The sequence below is a fragment of the Paramisgurnus dabryanus genome, chromosome 17 (assembly GCF_030506205.2).
Source record: "Paramisgurnus dabryanus chromosome 17, PD_genome_1.1, whole genome shotgun sequence".
Lineage (NCBI taxonomy): Eukaryota > Metazoa > Chordata > Actinopteri > Cypriniformes > Cobitidae > Paramisgurnus > Paramisgurnus dabryanus.
The window spans coordinates 9,676,132-9,691,906 of record NC_133353.1 but is presented as its reverse complement, the minus strand read 5'-3'; the positions used below and the strand labels follow the sequence as shown (position 1 = coordinate 9,691,906).

Below are 15,775 nucleotides of genomic sequence, written 5' to 3'. Positions count from 1 at the left end.
CAAACAGCAGTTTTACCATACTTTACTATAGCATTTCTTCACGTTGGTTATTTGACAAACACATTGTGCCACCAGGTGGTGAAGAAAGAAACTTCACATCAAGAATTGAACAGTTTGACAACTTTATGTCCAAAAGTAAATAATATAAGGCAACAAGAGTAAATAACTGACAGCACAGAAGTTTATAATACTGCTCGACATATTCATACAGTTTTCTTGCTTTACCATGAGAACGGTGTTTTTAAGACTTTTAACAACAAAATCAAACGTTTGCATAAAATATAAATAAAAAAAACTCAAATAACAAAACTTTTTCTTGAACTTTTTTCTAATCTAATTGACAAGCATCCATTTTTACTCTAAACAAAGTCATGAACATAACTCCAGCATCAATCAATCATCTAAAACAAACCATCAAAATAAAAGAAAAAAAATGTTTGAACATGATAAAATAATAAAAAATATATCATTCACCTTTAAACCAATCAGCATTCACCCCAGCAGAATAAATTAAGAGCCCTGAATGTAAGAGTTGATGTTTCACAGGTTAATGGGCTTCATGGCTGACAGTAGTTTGGTCTCCGTCAGGGGGTTTCTGGGTGAACCTCTATAATGATTCATTTCACTCTTATCCACATGAAGACAGGCAGATTTGACAGGCAGATCAGTCGGTGTGTTTTTAGTGTCACTCTTTACCTTTGGTGCTTTATTCGTGATGTTGTCTAATGCGGTGTTACGTGTGACCGCTGCTTTCTTTAGAGGTTTGGGTTTTATGAATGTAGGCTGCTGGTGAGAGTCGTCTACGGTTGCAGTCTGTCGCCTCGCCCCAACGCACAAACCGCTCTCGAAACTCACGGCCTTCGTAACAGAACGGACCGCACACGAGCCCGTCGTTCCAAGCTGAGAGTTGATCCTTCTGACAGACTGACGGACGGGCGTCCGCTGGAACTTCAGGGGAGATCGGATCACTTTGTCTTTGGGTGAATTCAGCGTCATCATGTTGAAAAGTTTAATCTGGTCGGCGACTTTCATTCGACGGCTTTGGACCGAAGCAGGAGAGTTGTGTGTGAGTTTCTCTGTGTGCAGCCCGTCAGACGCCTTTAAGGGGGACGTTTCCTCTGTCTTTTGGGTTCTAGATGTGTATGGGGTGGACTGAACCCTGATGGATGTGTCAGGTCTGAACGCCACAGGACTTTGGATGTCCAGAGCATCAATCAGTTGACTGCAGTCTTTAGATCGCACAGTCGACTCGTTTAAGTAACGCTGGCTTTCATCTTCGAAACACAGAGACCCGTCACGGGCCGGTTCAGTCTCAAACATTGTGCTGTCTATATGTAGAGGTGACAAAGGAACAAACTCCCCAAATGTCACATCATCATCTTTTACCGTGCTTTTACCAGAGTCTAAAACAGGACGACTTTCTATGAATTTGCTTTCTGAGGGCAGTGAGTTTGGAGTGAGATCACGTTGTGGATCATCACAGGCAGCTGGTGTCGGATCACTGAATGGATCGCTGCAGATGCTCTTGGGTAGATGATGGACTGTCAGAGGTTTGCTCACAGTCACGGATGGTTCAGAGCTGAATTCGCTCACAGGTGTATCAGAGAATGAATGTGATGGGAAGCTGAAGGTCACATCCGGTGTCTGTCCGCTCCATAAACTCCTGTGATCTGAAGAATCACACGGTGGACTCAGCAGGTTAAACTCACACTTACTCATTAACTTGGAGCCTGTAACAGAAATATGAATAAATGATCTATCAGCACATTCAAGTTGAGCAGTGTGTATATTATAAATTAAATAGACAAAAGAATTCATTTCATGTGAACTTCCAGAACATCTATTCCTTATTTCTAATAGGAACAGTTAGATTAAAGGTGCCAAAGAATGCATTGTAATAATAATCTGTTAAATTGTTCTCTGATATCTACACTGAAGGGTTATTAAGTGCAAAAATGATCCAGAGTCAGTTTTACATGTCCATTAACAACCCTAGGATTTGTCTTTAGAATTAAATGATCTATTATTATCTTATTTGAGAGTCATGAATAATAATGTTGAGTTCTGCTCTGATTGGCTGTTTCTCCTTCAGTAGCTCTGTGTGTATGTAAACAGATCTTATGTTTGAGTCTGGATCAGATTTTGAGGAATAATCAATTGTTTGGAGATATTTAAATGGACGTTTCTGAGTGGTAAGTTTGTGTGTTTTTTTCAGTATGGACCTGCAAAACTTAACTGTAGCGTCAATAGTAGAACTTCAGACTAAAACGTTAGCATATACAGTACTATGCAAATGTCTTATGCCACCACAACCAGCTTTGTTGTTTTAGCGCAGTTTTAATGTCTATCCATATTTTTTCCACTCATTATTAATATGCAAACAGAAAATACAGGAAATATGTACACAAAATGTAAAAAAAATTTCAGGACTAAATGTCTTCTTCAGGCATCAGTAAATATGTAGTGTTGACCTCTCTTGGCAGAAAAACATATCTTGAGCTTTTTTGAGGAGACTGAAGTCCTGAAATCATTCGATTAGAATTAGAAATTATAATTCAATTTTATTTAGGTTTAAGAGATCCTGCAGCTGCCTGCTATTGGTCAAGTGCAAGAGGAGTTTACCCTAAATACTTGACATCAGTTTACATTTTTATACAGTTTTTGATGCTATATACACATTTCCTGCATTTTCTGGATGTATTCTATTAAAGAGACTGAGAAATAATTGTTCAATTGATCACTATAACATTGTAAAAACAACAAATCTAACAGTGGCATAGTGACTTTTGCACAGTACAGCATTAACTACCATATAGCATTAGCATATGGCGCTAACTCAGCAGTCACAACTTTGTTTTTATCATTGTAACAATATTGTAATTAATTTCATGTTGGGGTGTACATCTGGACTGTAACGTCACAGTTGGTGTTATGTTGACATTGGTCTGTTATCCAGCGGTCTTTTGCATGCATGAGGTTTAAATAAGGAGGAGGAAACAATCGTGTTTGAAGATCATGATACACAACTCTTATTATTCATCTATGCAAATACAGTTTTATATTCTCCAGCACCTTTAATGTTTGCATGATCACTCTGTATCTCACTCCAGACAGAGACTTTCTGTCAATAAGATTGAATATTTCTTCTGCTGATTAACAAGCTGCTTTTAGTGTCATTGTGAGGGTAGTTGGAAGGATGAAATTAAAACCAAAAGAATATACAAGTAGTGCTACTGACCTTTTGAAGGACTCTTGTTTAAAACAGCCGGACTAAACGCAGATTCTTTGGTGAAGTTAAAACCCGAAGAGCTCTCTTGTGTCGCTAGACGCCAACCTATGGCCTCTGACCCCTTTGGCCCCAGTTGTGAATGTGTAATCATGGTCTGTTGAAATAAAGGCACCTTCTTTTTACTCAGTGTTTTGACTCACGTCTGTGCGTTTAATCATGAGAGATTCACTAAAAGAAATACTGATTGTGTTTCTGGTCAGTAATCTTTTTTATTTCAGCATATATATTTACACATGCATAAAACGACCGTGTTAATAATGGCAAGGAATTACCCAAAACCACAAGAATACAATTTAATTATAAAAGAGTCATTTAAAACGGTTACAATATTATTATTCACACTTTGTATACACCTATAAATGTTTTAAGTAGTATCAGCTTATTAGATAAAATATAGACATTTATTCTTTTAAAGTCACAATGTTACAACATTGGACAATATGTGCAAGATTAAGAACACAAACAAACATCACAGTACATCAGTTACACATCATCTTAGTGTCAGAAATGATTGCTGAAAAACATCAAACTCTTAATTCCTAAAACATTTTTAAGCAGCAACATTAAATCCCGTTTAACCTCATATGAAGTCAGTCATATTCACACTGTGCTGGTTAGTGACCTAATTCTTTTTGTATATAGCACAGCCCACAAACCATGACCATTCAAAACAACACACCATTAATCTACTATGATATATACGCACTCATTTCTATAGCATGTAAACCATCAAGTACAACACAATATTTCAAGTAGTACATTAATGTGTGAATATTGTCTACACACCAATGACAGCAGCATGTACCTACATTACACTGCCACTAGATGGTAACACCGAGCTAAAACTGAAAGAACGCTTTTTTTCTCCAAAGTGCTATATGATTATTCATCCACAAATACTTAAATATTATCATGCAGATTACAGGCATGCAAAAAGACAGACAGACAGAGGACGAGCACTGAAGGCGGTTGGATTGTTCAGTCTCTGGTGCAGGTTGATAGAGATGATTTATCTAAACTTACAGGTTCTCGACTGGATTTTCCCAGACTGAAGCGCTGACGCAGGGATTTCCGTGTGGGCTCTTTTTTAGCACATCTGGGGGAGAAACAGCCCGTCTTTCCTGACTCAACTCTGAAAAGAATCAGATAAACTCATTACATTACAAACACTGTAGTAGTTTAGGATGTTTTCACATGAGAGAGTATTAGTAGATGAGTAACCAGCACATGTGTACCTGCTCACGCTTCGACCGCGCAGTCTGTTACTCTTCCTCCTGGATGAACGAGTGTTTCTGCCCACTGAAGAGAGTAAAGCGCTGTGAGACGAGTCCAATACTCCTGACGCACTGTGAGCTGTGTTCCATCAATACACATTTCATAATTAGGAACAACAAAACTTCATAATAAAAAAAATCATATTTGACTACAATCCACTGCACACGTGAGACTCACTTGATCCAGGCGTAGATGTTCCTCCAAAGAGAGCATTAGGAAACAGCTCCAGACCGAGGTTCTTCTTGATAGACCTACGTTTCTTGTTGGAGAAGCTGTGAGTTTGTGACTCTTGAGGCAGCTTACGCTTCGAGTTCGGAGTCATGATGACAGGAGTGGCGGTAGAGAAAACTGAGGGGATGGAAAACAACACATTCATCAATCGAGTCTCTCCACTGACTTTAACGATATCAAGTATTATTAAACCATCTTCAGATTTGTGCTGTAGGCAGTCGGGCCGTGATGTGTTGAACAGGCAGAAAACAGCCGTGTGAGCAGAACAGAGCAGAAAATCATTTACACAGAAAGCAGAAGAAACTCTCTTCAACACAAACAGTGCGTACGTCCATGCCATTACAAAGCAAAGAAGCCAAGAGGGGCAACACCTCAGTGGATACAGAAAGACTTTATTCATCAAATTAAAGATCATACTTCATCAGATGTCTGATCTTTGGTCATTAAACAATAAATTCTTTCATTTAGGAGGAAAGATGAGATTGATGCGATGAGAGTATACGTGCGCATACAGAGGCGGTACACTGAAGTCTGAACTGTTACCCACCTGCTCGGTCAGACTGTGGGGTATTTGTTGGAGTTCTGCTAGTTTTAAACTTATTCAGAGCTCCATTTACAACGTCTGGAATACAAGACAAACCCACTCAACTTACATCTAGATGCTTCAAATCAAGCTTCATCTCAAACCAGTGACACCCAGATTTAAAGGGGACATATTATGCAATTTTTCTAGGATGTAAATAAAAATGCCCTTTAGATCATTTATTATAAGATGTTAAAATTGCCAATTTGTAGGTATGAGCAAAAATGTCCTTTTAAAATGCAAATGAGCAGATGAAATGGAAACACTGATCGCCATAATCCTGATAAACCCTCTCTGCATTAAATGGCAGTGCCGTGGTTGGATTGTGCAAATTAAGGGGATGTATTATTGTAATAAGACCGGTGTGAAATCTGAACGACCCATTTTTTCACATGCTTGCAGAGAAAGGTTGACCAAAACTAAGTTACTGGGTTGATCTTTTTCACATTTGATAGAAGCACTAGGGACCCAATTATAGCACTTAATAGATTTTCATGATATGTCCCCTTTAAACTTTGTAAACCTTCACTTCAGCTCCTTACCTCCTAAACTGCGTCTGTTGCTTTTCTTCACGTCCAAGTGACTGTTGTTGTCCTCCAGAGACACAGAAAAGGGCGAGAACATGCCAGGATCACAGCCCAACATTGCTGGGACCTTCTCCATGAGAAACTGAGGAACAACACCTACAAAACACAATACGACAGCTCGTATGAAAAAAACAGGAGAGCTCTATTGACCTATGCTGACTGAGTGCATTTACATGCGAGTCTTATGCAGACTATGCTTAATAAAATGATAAAGGGTTGGGTCATCAGGGAAAGCCCATAAACAGCTTAAGCAAAAACCGGTCGGCACAGGTTGCTCATTACCCTGATTTAGCATTTCATGCAAACACCTAAACCGGATTTCTAAAAGGTTTTTTATGTGCGCATGGAAGTAAGCACAAAGTGACACAAAGAAGTCTGCGCTTGACTCAAGCAGGTGGCAAAGAGACTATATGTACTATAGGCGGTGACGACGTCACTTCCTGCGAGAAACCTGACAAATCTCCAAATCCTATGTAAACGCAGTTCTCCGCATAGCCGATTTATTGATTTGCATGAAACCAGATTTCTATAATAAGCAGATTTTTGATAGTTATGTAAACGCACTCAATATTCATGATTATTCAGAAATATATTCAAGCAATGACACAACAAGCAATAATGATTTTAGTAAAAATATAGAAATTAACATAAAAAAAGAGACAGTTCTGGTTGTCATCATACCGGAGTCATATATTATTTACCCAGAGATGTAGCGTTGTCAATAAGACACCGCACAGCTGCCGCCTGATGTTTGAGTTTCTTCTCTGTACTGCTGCTCATCTTCTCTACTCCATCTCCACAGTGAAAAAGATTCGGAGCGAATATCACAGACAGATTACTGCTGTCCATCTTATTCTCAGCACATCTGAAACAACAATAAGATTTACACAAACTTTACATATGTTTAAACACAAAAGAGGCGCTAAATGGCCTTCGAAAAGAAATGGCTATTGAATGGAGAGCCATCAATTAGCATAAGAACAGTTTTCAGACAAACGAGAGTCGCTGCACTGAGATCAACGTACCGCAGAGAGACGCTCTCGAGGAAACTGAAGAAATAGCGCAGTGTGTTTAAATTTCTGTCGGGCAGCACGTAGGACAGCAAAATCGTAGCTGAGGTCCTCTCTTCTTCTGTGGCCAGCTCCTGGATCTTCACAAAAGCACCCTGCAGGTCTGTGGTGAGAATCGGCTCTGGCAGCTCCCTGAAGAACTGTTTTAAAAGTCCAGCGACGTCCAGAGGGACAGCAGTGGACAGACAGTCCTCACCCTGGTCCAGTTTGCCCTACAGCGTCCAAACAACACATCCATCGTTAAATATTGCCACCGGTCACAATCGCACCAGTAACATAAGATTAATGAACTCACCCTGAGGCTCTTGACCCGAACGACAGAACCAGATTTCCTGAAGAGACCCTCTGTGTCCAAATGCTCCATAAGACTCGTACAAACATCAACTATAAAGCTGAGAAGCACAGAGACATACGACAAACTGAATAATCAGTTTCTTATTTACTAACTAGTCATTTAACACTTGTTCGGCACTCACTTGTTTTCTACAGAGCTCACTTCTAAATGAATTGCTATCAATCAAACTTCAGCATTTAAATGATAACAAACACAATTTTTGTCATTTGTAATTAGGGTTGCAAAGGGTTGGAAAGTTTCCAGTAAATTTCCGTAAACTTTCCATGGGAACTTAATCTGAGGAATTTGGGAAATTTAACAAGAATATATGGGATTTATTTGGAAATGTATATAAAATATATCATATAAAAATTTATTACACGGCTATCTGGAATGCTTGATTCTGATTGGTCAGTTGAGACATTTGCAGGTTCGTTCTTTTCGAATAATAACCGCTCCAAAATAATAACGCATAGCCGGACTACTTTTACGAGTAAGATCGCTCCGCGCCAATAAAGATTACTGTTTGTTTGGCGCCATCTTGTGACAAACACTGGACAACCACGACAAGACACAGAGAGCTTACTGAGACTGAACTTGACAAAATAGAGCATGACAGCTACGAAGCCAACACACAAAAAAATACAGAATGGGCATTAAAACTTCTCAAAGACTGGCTAAAAGAGAAAAAAATGGAGACAGACAAGTATGAAGCAGAGGATCTTAATAAGGTATTACGATCATTTTATGCATCTGTGCAAAGTTTCGCGGAAGGATAAAAATGTTAATTTAAAACAAATATGCCAATAAAATGTTTCAAATTCATATTCATGTCCAGTTTTTTTCTTATGTGACAAGTAGCCGTGTAATAAGCGGGATAATGTAGAGTCAGCCGGTAGTTATCGGGAAATAAGCCCCTTCAGTGTGATACAAGACCCTCCGCTTCGCGTCGGGTCCTGATCACACTGTCGGGGCTTATTTCCCGATAACTACCGGCTGCCTCTACATTATCCCTTACGTAAATAAACAATTTGTTTGGTCATTAGCAGACATGCATTCAAGTTATACAAATCCTATGATCCGATAAATGCAGGCTTGATGAGCATAAGTATCAGGATTCATGTTTCAAATTCCCAGTTTATTTTCATATAATCCTGTTAATTCCCATATATTCCTGTTAATTCCCATGGTAAGATTTGTAAGTTATTTAGATAGAATAGTAAAGTGTATCTTACCAGGGCACGTCTCCATAGTCTAACACATGACAGAGTGGCAGACTTTCAAGTGCGACACCAAAAACTCTCACCTAGAAATAAAAAGCCATAAAGTTTAGCTGAAGCTCTTTAAATGAATGCAGGATTAATGTGGTTATGTGTCTGTCTGTTAGTCCTCAGGGCTGAATTGAACTAGTCTGTGTATAAACCTGTGTGCAGGTGAGCGCCTGCATTCCATTCCTTCACACAAACACATGAAGCTTTGTGTGTTTGAAAATCAACACAACTTTTCCAGAACACAAACTGCTTGTGTACACATGTAATGGACAGAGAAACATAACCAAAGGCAACAGACACACATCTGAAAACACATCTTTGATTTATTTGGAGTTTTAAATGACATAAAACCAGATTCAAACTGTTATTGAGTTTGTAACCAATGTTTATCTGCTTGATAAAAAAAAGCAAAATAAGAAACACACTAAAAAAACATTTATATAACTAACACACTTTATGTCCTTTAATACAGAGTAGAGAATGCCAATATATCAATAATCCAGTGGATCTGTGTAACATATTGTGCTTTCTGTGCAGGTATAATCAAACACATCAGTACAGTTAAGACAGCATTTAAGGCTGTTGTTTATATATTCTGTTTCTGTATATATTCATATTTATTGTTATATGACTTGTGTAATCTCGGATTATAGTGGCCTTCGTTTATGATGCCCAAACAAGTAACTTAAAGTTAACTTTAGGCAACTCACTTTATAGACCACAAACAATAGAGTCATGCATATCTCTAACACACACTATATGATGTTTTATTGAACTCACCGAGTTTGCTGAAGTCTGTTTGTTTCTGTTTTTGTTCCAGTTCTTGATTTTGATTCCATAAACCGACCGAAGATGCTGAACTACAGCCAAACGAACCACATTCCTCTCTAAAACTTTCATCGTGACCACTAAAACTTTTTAAAATCACCTTAATATAGTAAAACTGATGAATATAGCATTAAAGGTCAAATATAAAAGCGGATTGTGTGTTAAATACACAAAGCCAAGCGGTCCGTCCGTTTATTCTCCCCACAGTTCCGCCTCAAACGTTTAAATAAAAATCACCCGACTCAAATCAACAAACATCTCTAACGGTTAATAAAATCGTTCTGTTGCAAATAAACTTCATTTTTTTGATGATAACCGTGTTTTTAACCGTGCTATTCGTTAAATATCCGCATGTAAATCCGGTGTCCGCCTTATTTCCTCACTTCACAACGGCAGCTCGAGAAAGACGTTCAAATTTCGTCCTGCCTACGTCACGCAACGGTTCCTGCACTCTGATTGATCAAGAGTTGGCCACGTGATGTTTCTGTACTACTGTGCCCGCCCCCTATGACTCTCGTGATTGATGATGACACATTAGATTCGAGTTTGTACATAGTAAAATAATTTTATTTTAAATTACTTCATAATTTATAAATTACAAAATTTCTAAGAAAAAATGCAGTTCTAATTTTGACACAAAAATGTTATGTCAGAATGACAGTGAAATGTTTTGGTTGTGCAAATATACTTTTTTGGAAATATGTTGGTTTGTATATCTTTGTCCTAAAATGTTATTTTTTGATTTTTTTAATGGAGTTTTAAATGCTTGTTTTATAATAAATCTAATTCTGCACTTTTGTAGATTTGATATACATAAATGCAAATTTTATAACTGCAAACTTGTTTTTTTTACAAGAGATAAAAAAGTATTAAAGGCATTTGTATTTACTCTTAACAAGAAGCACTAAGAACATTGGAAGCACTCGACTTATAATCTTTCCAATGCTTTTATTTTGTGTTTTTTTCTTAATTTATATCCATTTCTTTTAATTGTATACTTTTTTTGTTTTATTTGAGCCATTATAATTCTAGTTTTGTTCTTTTCCATTTGTTTTTTCTTTCTTTTAAGAGGTAACTCCTATTGTTGTTTTGTTTTGGTAATAATACATCGACATGTCCAATAAAGAAAGCGAGTTATGCGTGTGTACACTCGACTAGTGCTGAGTCCTTAAATAGTGATGTTAACTTTTAAGGTACGATACATTTGATATGATAAAGATATGTTAAAGATCAATTTACTAACAAAAATACTGGGGTCTACAATATTGTATGTATATAATGTTAATATATAAATATGAATATGGCAACCGTTCCGTGTAATTCCGTATATATCACAACACCATTATACCCTGACACCATGACTGTTTTATATTTTTGACATTTTTCTGTATGCTCAGTCAGCTCCGTATATTTTGTAAGAGAAATGTATATTTGTTTTGCGTTCATTCATTCATGTATGCATTAGGGGGCGCTCTTGCACTTCAGTGAAATGATCACTCTGTAAGCAGTAATTTGTTATCATTGATCTGTTTTTATTACAACATTACATGTATATACAGTAAAAGAGACGGTACAAATGTACGGCTGAGGCTGATATTGCTGATGATTTAGAAGCACTTCCTGTGGACAATGGATGGACCAGCCTCATCGTACTCCTGCTTGGTGATCCACATCTGCTGGAAGGTGGACAGGGAAGCCAGGATGGAGCCACCGATCCAGACAGAGTACTTACGCTCAGGAGGAGCAATGATCTGAGGAAAGACAGAGAAACATTCAATATTGCACCATAAACTACAGCAATGAGCAACTCGGGTCTGAGTTGACATACTGTATCTTTATTTTAGATTTTTGTATTATTATAATTTCTCACCTTGATCTTCATGGTGCTGGGGGCCAGGGCAGTGATCTCCTTCTGCATACGGTCAGCAATACCAGGGTACATGGTGGTACCACCGGACAAGACATTGTTGGCGTACAGATCCTTACGGATGTCAATGTCGCACTTCATGATGCTGTTGTAAGCGGTCTCATGGATACCAGCGGACTCCATACCTGAGGGTCACCGGTAAGTTTAGTAAAAAAAACACCAAGTCATAACTTTAACAAGTCAAGAGCGTCTCAATAGTGACGTACCAATGAAGGATGGCTGGAAGAGGGTCTCGGGGCAACGGAAACGCTCGTTTCCGATGGTGATGACCTGACCGTCGGGCAACTCGTAGCTCTTCTCCAGGGAGGAGGAGGAGGCGGCGGTGGCCATCTCGTTCTCAAAGTCCAGAGCCACATAGCAGAGCTTCTCCTTGATGTCACGCACGATCTCACGCTCGGCTGTGGACGCAGATAAACATCAGTTAAAGAAGTGACCCCGCGCGTGATTTATCCTTCAGTGTGCACTCGTAGACTGCGGTCACTCACCGGTTGTCACGAAAGAGTAACCTCTCTCAGTCAGGATCTTCATCAGATAGTCGGTAAGATCGCGACCGGCCAGATCCAGACGCATGATGGCGTGAGGAAGAGCGTAACCCTCATAGACTGGGACATTGTGGGTCACACCATCACCGGCGTCCAGCACGATACCTGCGGGGCGTCACACGCGTCATTAGTTTAACGCTAATCATAAGTGTTATCTCTCAAATACATTTATAGACATTCTAAATCGAATATTCCTCATTTCTAATAGTACAAAAGCAGTTTAGTTTACCTTTAAATGTGTCATTTTTAACTTTCGTCTCATATTTTATAGTTAAACTAGTTTAAATAACTTTAGAGTATGGATGTAAATACGAACCGGTGGTACGGCCGGAGGCGTACAGGGACAGCACAGCCTGGATGGCCACATACATGGCAGGGACGTTGAAGGTCTCAAACATGATCTAGAGGTTAAATTAAACCGAGTGTTATATGATTGTACTCTACAGATCGACGAAGAAAGTATATAGGACTCTATCAGGGAGCAATGTCATCATCGGTACCTGTGTCATCTTCTCTCTGTTGGCCTTGGGGTTAAGGGGGGCTTCAGTGAGCAGGGTTGGGTGCTCCTCAGGTGCCACACGCAACTCATTGTAGAAGGTGTGGTGCCAGATCTGAAGAACAAGAACAATCATGAAAATGACCACCATATTTTTTAAATATGGGAAAATGAATGTGAACTTTAAGGTTCTCCTAAAGACATGAAAACGCACCTTCTCCATGTCGTCCCAGTTAGTGATGATACCGTGCTCAATGGGGTACTTCAGAGTCAGGATACCTCTCTTGCTCTGAGCCTCATCACCTACGTAGCTGTCTTTCTGACCCATACCGACCATCACACCCTGATGAAGAGAGAAGCAGCATTAGTGACTGTCCTATATGTTTCCTAATGTAAAATAAATTATTAATAAACTAATTTCCCATAACTATCTCAGCTCATAGAGTTCACGTTACTGAACATTTGGCTCTATAGGAGAGGATTTCCTATATAACGCCTTTAATTGTTATGCAGATGCATTCGCACCTGGTGACGGGGTCTTCCAACAATGGAGGGGAAGACAGCACGGGGAGCGTCATCTCCGGCAAATCCAGCCTTGACCAAGCCAGAGCCGTTGTCGCACACGAGGGCGGTAGTCTCGTCGTCGTCACACATGGTTGGTTTTACTGGTTGGTCTGTGAAGAAAGTTGCATGGTTAGTGACAGAGCCACGAGTGACAGAGAGGTGAATAGTCTTTACACAAACTCAGGTCATACAACACACTCACACACACACACTCATTCATTTAAACCTTTCATACTATTTAATATTACAAACTTCAGTTATGTTTCTTGCTATAGTCACTAATAAATAAACCCGTTGCTCCTGTATCGTACTCAGAGTCTACATCTGAATACCCTAAATGATGTTGTATTGTGAGGCAGGACATTTGCACTAAACTGCATTCACTCTTGAACCTTGAATCTGAACTGTATAGTTTAAAATAGAATAGGAATAAGTACAGGATTCTTCTTTAAAGCTATGACGGACACATGCTTCTGTTCCTGAAGGCTTCCTGAAACTCTATCTGCTGTGCTGTCGCTGTAAAGCCAAAGAAAGACCAGAGTTGAAGTGAAGGACAGATGCTCCGGTCATTTAAATCAAACTGTCTCTCACTTTCGCAGCTCGCCCTGGTCGCAGCTGTCGTCACATTACATCACACCTGCTCACTGGCCAGCTTCATTCATAGCATTCTGCACCAAGATGCTTCAGTATCAAATGAAGAACGCATTTACTCTATGCTAATAATGGCACAAGGCGACTTACTGTAAAATTCAAGCTCTACGAGTTATCCTAAGATCATCTACTCTCGCAAAAAGTAAAGTCGTCCTCAATGCAACTGCATCAAATGTACTTTAAGCTGAACCGGTGTTATCTTTTGGTAAAGTCAAACAGCTCAAACTATCTTCATAAACTCGCCAGCCCAAACTCAAACATCCATCTGTAGGTCTAAAGAGATTTCAAAAAACTGCTTCAGCTTCTCCACCTAACCAGTATTTTGTTGGACTCACCAAGTTGTTATCACAAGACTGATGCTTCCACTGGGACAGAGAGACAAGGTGAGAGGCACCCTTAAATAAGACGGGCTCCTGGGGGCCGGGGTGGAGCATAGGGTTCACACAAGCCCAAATAAGTGCATCCAAGAAAAAATAAAAAAAGAGAAAATAACCCTCTCCACCCATGAATCTGATCTGGAAGGCGGGCCAATCGGGCCTCCCTAAAATTAAGAGGGGCTTCCTTAGAAACAGCCGGCTGAGTGCCAATAATCAAAATCTTCAAACAGTTTAGATACAGTCATAGATCTGATTATTTCACCGTTCATTTGAGAATAACAGTGTTCATGTTTGCACAGCACGTATAAACCAATTGTTTAAGTGTTTGCATTTCTTAGATCATTAAATCAAAAATGATCATCTGATATTCTATATAGCATGCTTGTTTGCATTGTTATATATGTTTTTCCTTATCAAGTGCTCTTGCAAGTGTTTTACTACTTATTGTATAAAACCTGTCTGTTTTTTTCAAGCACTTTGAAATAATGTCACATTTCTTATATGGAATTTCAGTAACTGTTGGATGATATATATATATATATATTTACATAATTTCGTGCTTGTTTCAGTCTGGTCAGGAGTTTTACTAGGCTATAGTCAGCACTATTTTGATATCATTTTGATTATTCAGCTTTTTGCAAACCCAGCATGCCTTAAGATGTCAACCTGCCTTAACAAGAGTTTGCTGGGTCTAGTTTTAGCAACATCTTAAGGTTCTCTCACTCCTCAGGAAGAATACTGTATATGTCAATATGCCAGTGTGTGGGCTCGAACCCTAAATGTGGTTAACAGCTGAGGGGTAACACCAGTTGGGTCCTCTCCCCCTTCTCAGCGCTGTGATTGGATTGTGAACTAGTAGTAGCTGAGCTCTGATTGGTTTAGCTGTCTCCTTTTAGGGTCATAGTTCTCATCAGGTGTTATGAACGTGAGCCGGTCAAGCATTTGGTCTCAATCCTCCCCTTGGTGTTATTCATAAGACCCCCCATCCTTAGCACCCCATTAGGAAATTCTACCTTACTATGGCAACATATGGCCGTCTGAAGGAAGCGCGTGTGCACGCAAAGCAAGTTTCTTAAAGACATTTCCAAAGTTGTCCATGTCATAAATACTAGGAGCCGCCGTTAATGATTTTAAAGCTAAAGTTTGATCATACAAACGACATTGATGGAATTTCTAAGGAATTTACATACATTTCAATTTCTACTTGACAAATTCTAATACATTTGATCTTCTTATAAATTCTTATACCTTTTTTAATTTTATCTATATATTAGATAGAGTTGGATCAAAACCTCTTTATTTCTAATATTACAACTTTTAATTAATTAGTTTGTCTTGAAATCAAAAACAATGTGGACAATGTTAAATAAAAGTGTCTCTGAACTCAGATTTAAACTGGTTTAAGAGTCATTGTCATCTCTTCTGCTTTACATAGCAGGGTTCTTAATGTCAATCTAAAATAAGCAAATAAGGATACTTGATATCAGAATAATTTGTTCTAATCAGAATAAGAGTTTGATATGCAGAGTGTGTGTATGTGTGTGTGTGTGTGTGTGTGTGTGTGGGGGGGGGGTATTTTGTGTGTGTGTATTTTTGTGTGTGTGGTGGGGGGGTTCAGATTGCTGTCATTTTATATCACAGTTGGTAATGGGGGGTTTAAGGGGTTTTATGGGGCAGGGTGGGGGGTTGTTCCTCCTTCACATACTTGAGTGCCTGTGAGTTTGACTATTAATAGCTGTTTTGCTCTGTC

At 39.0% G+C, this 15,775-nt stretch overlaps 2 protein-coding genes across 3 annotated transcripts; both read right to left on the bottom strand.

Annotated features, from left to right (window-relative positions):
* Positions 1–103: 103 nt before the first annotated feature.
* arhgap11a (Rho GTPase activating protein 11A) lies at positions 104–10,844 on the bottom strand. 2 transcript variants are annotated; one of them, XM_065275077.1, is made up of 12 exons: positions 9,421–10,844; positions 8,605–8,675; positions 7,331–7,427; positions 6,991–7,247; positions 6,667–6,830; positions 5,921–6,061; positions 5,343–5,417; positions 4,742–4,912; positions 4,525–4,642; positions 4,313–4,421; positions 3,239–3,383; positions 104–1,730 (listed from the first exon to the last, which is right to left on the bottom strand). In XM_065275077.1, the coding sequence occupies exons 1-12, from the start codon at positions 9,538–9,540 to the stop codon at positions 541–543; spliced, it is 2,658 nt and encodes an 885-aa protein (XP_065131149.1). In that variant the 5' UTR covers positions 9,541–10,844; the 3' UTR covers positions 104–540. The 2 variants fall into 2 exon arrangements, with proteins under 2 accessions (XP_065131149.1, XP_065131150.1); XM_065275078.1 differs by lacking the exon at positions 5,343–5,417.
* A 137-nt stretch (positions 10,845–10,981) lies between these two features.
* Positions 10,982–14,134, bottom strand: actc1b (actin alpha cardiac muscle 1b). Its single transcript, XM_065275079.1, has 9 exons — positions 13,984–14,134; positions 12,959–13,107; positions 12,648–12,776; positions 12,438–12,548; positions 12,254–12,338; positions 11,881–12,042; positions 11,602–11,793; positions 11,339–11,520; positions 10,982–11,219 (listed from the first exon to the last, which is right to left on the bottom strand). Exons 2-9 carry the CDS (start codon positions 13,085–13,087, stop codon positions 11,076–11,078), a joined length of 1,134 nt encoding a protein of 377 aa, XP_065131151.1. The 5' UTR covers positions 13,088–13,107; positions 13,984–14,134; the 3' UTR covers positions 10,982–11,075.
* Positions 14,135–15,775: the final 1,641 nt, after the last annotated feature.

What these genes read in the sequence shown, in the direction of transcription:
- arhgap11a (XM_065275077.1), bottom strand. Translation starts at nt 9,540, where the DNA reads ATGAAAGTTTTAGAGAGGAATGTGGTTCGTTTGGCTGTAGTTCAGCAT. An exon ending in CTCGAGAGCGTCTCTCTGCG is followed by an intron (nt 6,831 to 6,990) that starts GTACGTTGATCT and finishes TTGTTGTTTCAG; the next exon opens with ATGTGCTGAGAATAAGATGG. An exon ending in AAACAAGAGTCCTTCAAAAG is followed by an intron (nt 1,731 to 3,238) that starts GTCAGTAGCACT and finishes TTTCTGTTACAG; the next exon opens with GCTCCAAGTTAATGAGTAAG.
- actc1b (XM_065275079.1), bottom strand. Translation starts at nt 13,087, where the DNA reads ATGTGTGACGACGACGAGACTACCGCCCTCGTGTGCGACAACGGCTCT. An exon ending in TTACTCTTTCGTGACAACCG is followed by an intron (nt 11,794 to 11,880) that starts GTGAGTGACCGC and finishes CTGCGTCCACAG; the next exon opens with CCGAGCGTGAGATCGTGCGT. An exon ending in CCAGCACCATGAAGATCAAG is followed by an intron (nt 11,220 to 11,338) that starts GTGAGAAATTAT and finishes GTCTTTCCTCAG; the next exon opens with ATCATTGCTCCTCCTGAGCG.